Source organism: Narcine bancroftii, chromosome 4 (assembly GCF_036971445.1).
Source record: "Narcine bancroftii isolate sNarBan1 chromosome 4, sNarBan1.hap1, whole genome shotgun sequence".
Lineage (NCBI taxonomy): Eukaryota > Metazoa > Chordata > Chondrichthyes > Torpediniformes > Narcinidae > Narcine > Narcine bancroftii.
In genome coordinates, this window is record NC_091472.1 from 183,859,470 (window position 1) to 183,868,762 (window position 9,293).

The 9,293-nt window shown below is 60.8% G+C and overlaps 1 protein-coding gene across 4 annotated transcripts in view; it reads right to left on the bottom strand.

Moving 5' to 3' along the window:
• dhx37 (DEAH (Asp-Glu-Ala-His) box polypeptide 37) overlaps nucleotides 1–9,272 on the bottom strand; it is a 63,485-nt gene extending 54,213 nt beyond the window's left edge. Inside the window, exons 1-2 of one of the 4 annotated variants that reach the window (XM_069933203.1) lie at nucleotides 9,170–9,272; nucleotides 2,321–2,449 (exon numbers count right to left, since the gene is read on the bottom strand). In XM_069933203.1, coding sequence (XP_069789304.1) covers nucleotides 2,321–2,432 — 112 coding nt within the window. In that variant the 5' untranslated portion in view covers nucleotides 2,433–2,449; nucleotides 9,170–9,272. Of the gene's footprint in view, nucleotides 1–2,320; nucleotides 2,450–9,136 lie in introns of those variants that run through there. The other 3 variants (XM_069933202.1, XM_069933201.1, XM_069933204.1) reach the window with 3 other exon arrangements.
• Nucleotides 9,273–9,293: the final 21 nt, after the last annotated feature.

The following is a 9,293-nucleotide window of genomic DNA, read 5'->3' on the forward strand; positions in this document are numbered from 1 at the left end:
TACAAGCTATTTTATACTTCTCTGATGTGATCATGCTGTTCTGTGATAAAGATCCATGACCTGTAGTTTAACCTATATGTCTTAATAATAAATAGGAAAAAACAAATTTTATCCCTACAAATCTACCCCCCTCTCTAAACAAGGTTATCGCTATATATTGTAAATATGAATGGAATAATGGCACCAGACATGGAATCCTCAGAGTATCCATACCACTTAAATCCTCACATTATGATAATAATCCATAAATGGGCCCCACATCTTATCAAATTCAAACTCTGCAACTTTAATATATCTAATTTTTTTCCTAACTTAAATAAGACATGATATCATGTAACCATTGAATGTGAGTAGATGAGACATTATCTTTCCACTTCATCAAAATTGCTCATCTAGCTATCAACAAAGCAAAAGCTAAGATTTTATTTTGCTTTGAAGACAAGGATGTAGCCTCTTCTAGAGAGAAAAAAAACAAATGAAGGAATCAAAGAGCATGGTTCTAATTTAGTCCTAAGAATCGTTGATAAAGTTTGGAAAATATCTTTCCAAAAATGTTCTAAGTTCTGATACTCCAAAACATACAGTATAAATCAATGAAGCTTCAAAGATTTTACACCTATCACATAATGGATCCATATCAGGATAAAAACAAGATAATTTAACTTTAGACATATGTATTCTCTGCACCACCTTAAATTGCAACAAGGTTGTGTACAAAATTAAGATTCATTGATCAAATTAAGAATATTTTACCTAATTTTTTTGTATCTTTTTCAATCTTTACCAATTTTTATTCCTAAATCTTTATTTGATTCACTGAATTGGATTATCTCATCGTATATATGGCAAAGAAAACAACCTCAAAAATAAGGCTCATCTCCAAAAGGCTAAAAGGAATGGGGGAATTAACACTATTATTGGGCAGCCAATATATGTAATTTATATTTTGATAAATTCGCTGACAGTCCTTCATTGGTAAAGAGGGAAATTAATTTTTCTAAAAAGACATCTATGTTGGTTATTTTAAATTCATTTTTACCTTTGTGTTTCTCTAAATTGACAAAGAACCCAATAACAAGGCATAGATTGAGGATATGGACACAATTTAGGAAATGTTTTGGTTATCATAGTTTGTCTCTTGCCATTCATATTGTAACTAATCATCTTTTCCAACCCTCTTTGCTAGATACAGGTTTTAAGGAATGGTATAGATTAGGCATTAAAGATCTTTTTATTTGAAATAATTTTGCTTCTTTTGAACAACCATCAAAAAATTTTAATCTTTCCAATGGACACTTTTTAGATATTTACAAATTCGGCATTTTGTTCAGTCCAAACTTTGATTTTCCTCGAATTTCTGAAGTGAATATTCTTGATTTGCAATTTTCCCATGGAGGATTAATATCAAATATTTATAATAATTTAATGGATTTAAGAATGACCTCAGTGGCTAGGATTAAGAACAATTGGGAGCATGATTTAAATAGAGCATTCTCGGATGAGGATTAGGACACAACTCTTAATTTGACCAATGGGTCTTCATTTTGTGCACGGCATTGTTTGCTGCAATTTAAGGTGGTGCACAGAATACACATAACCAAAGTTTTTTGATCTTGATATAGATCCATTGTGCGCCAAGTGTAACATTTTTGCTGAGTATTTCTCATTTTGTTTTCATATGGAATTTGCAGCATCCATACAAGCAAATACTTTATTTAAAAAATTATGGAAGACAACTAAGTAGACAACTAGTAAAGTTCTTGATCTGACCCAGAGTTAGGAGGGGGAATGGGAATGCTGTCTTTTAAAAAAAAATTAGGTATATTTGTTACATGAGATGTGAGATAGAATGTTTAACTTGGCATTTTCAGCACTGATTCCACCATCGCGATGTACTTCACAAGGCCAAAAATTTGACCCATGTAAAAGTTAATCCCTCCCCCACTCTTTATGGCCTGAAAAAAAATGGTCCAAAAAATTTGAGAATTACACAAGTATATACAGTACTTGCTTAAAGTGAACTTTACATAATTAAAGACTAAAATTGTGATTTTTTTCCCCAAATACTTTATATTTTGCACTGTCTTTTGAACAGTGTTAATAATGCAGGTGTATTAGTTAGGCATTCTAAGTGTCGTCCCTATAGATGCCAGATAATGGATATTTCACTGTCTATCTACCTCTTTAGGACGCTGTGAGATCTGCTGAGTTTATGAGCTTCACATTAATCTGTGTCCATTGGTGAAGATGGGAGATTGTCAACTATTCTCAGAATAATCTCAACTTTTATTTAACCAATTAAGTAATCGCTCATACACACCTTTCAAATCAATCTCAACCTTGACTCCATCACTGGATTGCTCTGGATTGCAGGCTACCGTATTTCCTGAAAGTCGGGCCTTCCAGTTGTGCCTTTTACGTAATCTTCCCATTATCGAAAATTTTTAATCTGACAAAGAAATACAATTTGTTTTAAAATAGCAGTGCTGCTGCAGCTAATGTAACAGCAGCAAACCTGGGATGAGCTAGGCTACGGCCTTACAGAACTTCTCTGCAGGGTCATACCACCCAGTCTCTAACCAATGCCTGTGCAGGTTTAATTACCCATAGAACTGAGCAGCCCTGAGGAGAATTCTGCAGAGAAAGAAACCACAGCAGAGAATGAGGTCAAGCAGGATCAAGCTGCAAGAATAAGTCCAGTGAGGCTTCTGTCGATCCCATTAGGTGGCTGTATGGACCAAACACAGCTAACTGGGTCAGTGGCCAGTGGCTCAGTGGCCAAACAACTCACAACAGGCCACAGGCTGCTGACGGCCAGATCCTGAGAACCAGGAATCAAATCCAGGATTTGTGAGGCTGCAATGGTGAAAGGCCTCTAGCATCAAAGGCTTCCTCACACTTTGTGGATCAGGAACTATAGGATGAGGAGATACAATTTGGAAACGTGAACCTGGAGTTCTCTGTGGAACAGGATGGGCAGCTATTGAGATTAGGGGAGCACTTGAAGTTATGACATCAGAGGAAGGGGTGAGATCCCAGGCTACGCATTGACTCTGAAATTTAAATTTAAAATGTAAATGCTAAGAATAAATTTAATTTTTTTCAATTTAAATTTACACAGACAGAATGGTTACAGGCCCTTTCAGCCCATGCCACCTAATTATACCCAATTGTATGTTTTGAATGACAAGAGGAAACTGGTGACTCGGGGGAAAACCCATGTAGACATGGGAGAACATTCAAACTCCTTACAGACAGCATGGGATTTGAACCCCTGTACCAATTGCTGGCATAATAACAGCATTGCTACACCAACTGTGCTGACTCCAAAGGGACTTTCTTTTGGCTCTCTTGTTTTCAGAATGGCTTTGGATTACTTGGCAACACTTTGTTTTCCTTTGAAAGGCAAAACATTGAACACTACAGCAGAGAAAACAGACCAATCAGCCCTCCTATCATTCTGCTAATCCCACTAACCGGCACACAGACCATTTTTGTATATTTTATGCAAATGACAATGAGGAATTTCGAACTTCAAAGTGCAGGTTGAGGAGAAAGGGATAATCAGTCATAGCAGTGCAATATGAATGGTGTTGATGAAGAGAAAGAACAGAAGAAACTAATAAGGGAAGGGCGAGTGGAAAGGCAGAGGGGAGAACCGAGGATGGGCCAATGAGTGGGAGGAAGGGGAGGGACCGAGGATGAGGGCAATGAGTGGGAGGGGAGGGGAAGGGACCGAGGATGGGAGCAATGAGTGGGAGGGAGGGGAAGGGATCGAGGCTGGGGTTCAATGAGTGGGAGGGAGGGGGAGAGCGTGGATGTAGGTCAATGTGTGGGTGGGAGGGAGGGGGACCGTGTGGATGGGGCGAATGTGTGGGAGGGAGGGGGAGAGACAGAGGCTGGGGGCCAATGTGTGGGAGGGAGGGGGAGAGACAGAGGCTGGGGGCCAATGTGTGGGAGGGAGGGGGTGAGACAGAGGCTGGGGGACACTGTGTGGGAGGGAGGGGGTGAGACAGAGGATGGGGGCCAATGTGTGGGAGGGAGGGGGAGAGACAGAGGATGGGGGCCAATGTGTGGGAGGGAGGGGGGTGGGAGGGGGAGAAACAGAGGCTGGGGGCCAATGTGTGGGAGGGAGGGGGAGAGTCAGAGGCTGGGGAGCAATGAATGGGAGGGAGGGGAAGGGACCGAGGATGGGAGCAATGAGTGGGAGGGAGGGGAAGGGACCGAGGATGGCAGCAATGAGTGGGAGGGAGGGGAAGGGACCGAGGATGGGGTTCAATGAGTGGGAGGGAGGGGGAGAGCGTGGATGTGGGTCAATGTGTGGGTGGGAGGGAGAGAGACAGAGGCGGGGGAAATGAGTGGGAGGGAGGGGGAGGGCGTGGATGGGCGGGGCCAGTGCGCGGGGGAGGGCGGGGCCAGTGCGCGGGGGAGGGCGGGGCCAGTGCGCGGGGGAGGGCGGGGCCAGTGCGCGGGGGAGGGCGGGGCCAGTGCGCGGGGGAGGGCGGGGCCAGTGCGCGGGGGAGGGCGGGGCCAGTGCGCGGGGGAGGGCGGGGCCAGTGCGCGGGGGAGGGCGGGGCCAGTGCGCGGGGGAGGGCGGGGCCAGTGCGCGGGGGAGGGCGGGGCCAGTGCGCGGGGGAGGGCGGGGCCAGTGCGCGGGGGAGGGCGGGGCCAGTGCGCGGGGGAGGGCGGGGCCAGTGCGCGGGGGAGGGCGGGGCCAGTGCGCGGGGGAGGGCGGGGCCAGTGCGCGGGGGAGGGCGGGGCCAGTGCGCGGGGGAGGGCGGGGCCAGTGCGCGGGGGAGGGCGGGGCCAGTGCGCGGGGGAGGGCGGGGCCAGTGCGCGGGGGAGGGCGGGGCCAGTGCGCGGGGGAGGGCGGGGCCAGTGCGCGGGGGAGGGCGGGGCCAGTGCGCGGGGGAGGGCGGGGCCAGTGCGCGGGGGAGGGCGGGGCCAGTGCGCGGGGGAGGGCGGGGCCAGTGCGCGGGGGAGGGCGGGGCCAGTGCGCGGGGGAGGGCGGGGCCAGTGCGCGGGGGAGGGCGGGGCCAGTGCGCGGGGGAGGGCCGGGCCAGTGCGCGGGGGAGGGCCGGGCCAGTGCGCGGGGGAGGGCCGGGCCAGTGCGCGGGGGAGGGCCGGGCCAGTGCGCGGGGGAGGGCCGGGCCAGTGCGCGGGGGAGGGCGGGGCCAGTGCGCGGGGGAGGGCCGGGCCAGTGCGCGGGGGAGGGCGGGGCCAGTGCGCGGGGGAGGGCGGGGCCAGTGCGCGGGGGAGGGCGGGGCCAGTGCGCGGGGGAGGGCGGGGCCAGTGCGCGGGGGAGGGCGGGGCCAGTGCGCGGGGGAGGGCGGGGCCAGTGCGCGGGGGAGGGCGGGGCCAGTGCGCGGGGGAGGGCGGGGCCAGTGCGCGGGGGAGGGCGGGGCCAGTGCGCGGGGGAGGGCGGGGCCAGTGCGCGGGGGAGGGCGGGGCCAGTGCGCGGGGGAGGGCGGGGCCAGTGCGCGGGGGAGGGCGGGGCCAGTGCGCGGGGGAGGGCGGGGCCAGTGCGCGGGGGAGGGCGGGGCCAGTGCGCGGGGGAGGGCGGGGCCAGTGCGCGGGGGAGGGCGGGGCCAGTGCGCGGGGGAGGGCGGGGCCAGTGCGCGGGGGAGGGCGGGGCCAGTGCGCGGGGGAGGGCGGGGCCAGTGCGCGGGGGAGGGCGGGGCCAGTGCGCGGGGGAGGGCGGGGCCAGTGCGCGGGGGAGGGCGGGGCCAGTGCGCGGGGGAGGGCGGGGCCAGTGCGCGGGGGAGGGCGGGGCCAGTGCGCGGGGGAGGGCGGGGCCAGTGCGCGGGGGAGGGCGGGGCCAGTGCGCGGGGGAGGGCGGGGCCAGTGCGCGGGGGAGGGCGGGGCCAGTGCGCGGGGGAGGGCGGGGCCAGTGCGCGGGGGAGGGCGGGGCCAGTGCGCGGGGGAGGGCGGGGCCAGTGCGCGGGGAGGGCGGGGCCAGTGCGCGGGGAGGGCGGGGCCAGTGCGCGGGGGAGCGCGGGGCCAGTGCGCGGGGGAGCGCGGGGCCAGTACGCGGGGGAGCGCGGGGCCAGTGCGCGGGGGAGGGCGGGGCCAGTGCGCGGGGGAGGGCGGGGCCAGTGCGCGGGGGAGCGCGGGGCCAGTGCGCGGGGGAGCGCGGGGCCAGTGCGCGGGGGAGCGCGGGGCCAGTGCGCGGGGCCAGTGCGCGGGGCCAGTGCGCGGGGCCAGTGCGCGGGGCCAGTGCGCGGGGCCAGTGCGCGGGGCCGGAGCGCGGGGCCGGTGCGCGGGGGAGCGCGGGGCCAGTGCGCGGGGGAGCGCGGGGCCAGTGCGCGGGGGAGCGCGGGGCCAGTGCGCGGGGGAGCGCGGGGCCAGTGCGCGGGGGAGCGCGGGGCCAGTGCGCGGGGGAGCGCGGGGCCAGTGCGCGGGGGAGCGCGGGGCCAGTGCGCGGGGGAGCGCGGGGCCAGTGCGCGGGGGAGCGCGGGGCCAGTGCGCGGGGGAGCGCGGGGCCAGTGCGCGGGGGAGCGCGGGGCCAGTGCGCGGGGGAGCGCGGGGCCAGTGCGCGGGGGAGCGCGGGGCCAGTGCGCGGGGGAGCGCGGGGCCAGTGCGCGGGGGAGCGCGGGGCCAGTGCGCGGGGGAGCGCGGGGCCAGTGCGCGGGGGAGCGCGGGGCCAGTGCGCGGGGGAGCGCGGGGCCAGTGCGCGGGGGAGCGCGGGGCCAGTGCGCGGGGGAGCGCGGGGCCAGTGCGCGGGGGAGCGCGGGGCCAGTGCGCGGGGGAGCGAGGGGCCAGTGCGCGGGGGAGCGAGGGGCCAGTGCGCGGGGGAGCGAGGGGCCAGTGCGCGGGGGAGCGAGGGGCCAGTGCGCGGGGGAGCGAGGGGCCAGTGCGCGGGGGAGCGAGGGGCCAGTGCGCGGGGGAGCGAGGGGCCAGTGCGCGGGGGAGCGAGGGGCCAGTGCGCGGGGGAGCGAGGGGCCAGTGCGCGGGGGAGCGAGGGGCCAGTGCGCGGGGGAGCGAGGGGCCAGTGCGCGGGGGAGGGAGGGGCCAGTGCGCGGGGGAGGGAGGGGCCAGTGCGCGGGGGAGGGAGGGGCCAGTGCGCGGGGGAGGGAGGGGCCAGTGCGCGGGGGAGGGAGGGGCCAGTGCGCGGGGGAGGGAGGGGCCAGTGCGCGGGGGAGGGAGGGGCCAGTGCGCGGGGGAGGGAGGGGCCAGTGCGCGGGGGAGGGAGGGGCCAGTGCGCGGGGGAGGGAGGGGCCAGTGCGCGGGGGAGGGAGGGGCCAGTGCGCGGGGGAGGGAGGGGCCAGTGCGCGGGGGAGGGAGGGGCCAGTGCGCGGGGGAGGGAGGGGCCAGTGCGCGGGGGAGGGAGGGGCCAGTGCGCGGGGGAGGGAGGGGCCAGTGCGCGGGGGAGGGAGGGGCCAGTGCGCGGGGGAGGGAGGGGCCAGTGCGCGGGGGAGGGAGGGGCCAGTGCGCGGGGGAGGGAGGGGCCAGTGCGCGGGGGAGGGAGGGGCCAGTGCGCGGGGGAGGGAGGGGCCAGTGCGCGGGGGAGGGAGGGGCCAGTGCGCGGGGGAGGGAGGGGCCAGTGCGCGGGGAGGGAGGGGCCAGTGCGCGGGGAGGGAGGGGCCAGTGCGCGGGGGAGAGAGGGGCGTGCGATGGAGGGAGGGGCGTGCGTGGGAGGGAGGGGCGTGCGTGGGAGGGAGGGGCGTGCGTGGGAGGGAGGGGAGAGTGTGGATGGGGGCCAACGTGTGGGAGGGAGGGGGAGAGAGTGGATGGGGGCCAATGTGTCGGAGGGAGGGGGAGAGAGTGGATGGGGGCCAACGTGTGGGAGGGAGGGGGAGAGTGTGGATGGGAGCCAACGTGTGGGAGGGAGGGGGAGAGGGAGAGACAGAGGCTGGGGGCCAACGTGTGGGAGGCAGGGGGAGAGACAGAGGCTGGGGGCCAACGTGTGGGAGGGAGGGGGAGAGACAGAGGCTGGGGGTCAATGTGTGGGTGGGAGGGGAAGAGACAGAGGCTGAGGGCCAATGTGTGGGAGGAAGGGGGCGAGATAGAGGCTCGGGGCCAATGTGTGGGAGGGAGGGAGGAGGAGAGACAGAAGCTGGGGGCAATGAGTGGGAGGGAAGGGGAGAGACATAGGCTGGGGGAAATGTGGGAGGGAGGGAGGGAGGAGAGACAGAGGCTGGGGGCAATGAGTGGGAGGGAAGGGGAGAGAGAGAGGCTGGGCGAAACGTGGGAGGGAGGGAGGAGAGACAGAGGCTGGGGATAATGAGTGGGAGGGTGGGAGGGAGGGGAGAGAGAGAATGGGGGCAATGATTGGGAAGGAGGGGGAGAGCATGGATTGCGTCCAATGAGTGGGAGTGAGGGGGACAGTGTGGAAAGGGGGTCAATGTGTGGGAGGGAGGGGGAAGAGGATGGGGCAATGGGAGGGAGGGGAGAGCAAGGATGGGGCAATGAGTGGGAGGGAGGGTAAGGGAGCAAGGATGGGGGCAATGAGTGGGAGGGAGGGAGGGAGGGAGGGGAAGGATGGGGGCAATGAGTGGGAGGGAGGGAGGGGAAGGGAGTGAGGATGGGGGCAATGAGAGGGTGGGTGGATGGGAGCAATGAGAGGGTGGGTGGGTGGGAGGGAGGGAGGGGGGGGAAGGAAGGGTCCGAGGATGGGGGCAATGAGTGGGTGGGTGGGTGGGTGGGAGGGGATGGGTCCGAGGATGGGGGCAATGAGTGGGTGAGTGGGTGGGAGGGAGGGGATGGGTCCGAGGATGGGGGCAATGAGTGGGTGAGTGGGAGTGAAGGAGGGGATGGGTCCGAGGATGGGGGCAATGAGTGGGTGGGTGGGTGGGTGGGTGGGTAGGTGGGTGGGAGGGATGGGTCCGAGGATGGGGGCAATGAGTGGGTGGGTGGGTGGGTGGGTGGGTAGGTGGGTGGGAGGGAGGGGACCAAGGATGGGGGCAATGAGTGGGAAGGAGGTAGGGGAAGGGACCGAGGATGGGGGCGATGAATGGGAGGGGAGGGAGGAGGGCCTTAGGCTGGGGGCTAATGTGTGGGTGGGAGGGAGGGAGGAGGGACCGATGCTGGGGACAAACGTGTGGGAGGGAGGGAGGGAGTGGGGGGGAGAGACAGAACCCGAGCAGGACTCACAGATACGATGGCAGATAAAAGGGAGGAACGGCAGTCAACCCACCAGTAAAGCGAACCCCCACCTTCAGTCAATCACCTGCGACCCGGCCGCTGCTGCTCCTTCTCCGCGAATCGAGCTCGAGCTTCACCCAAGACCGTTTCACTCTCATTCCCCACACATGTCCCCCACCGGAAGTGTCTCCGGGTATTTGGAGAACTGT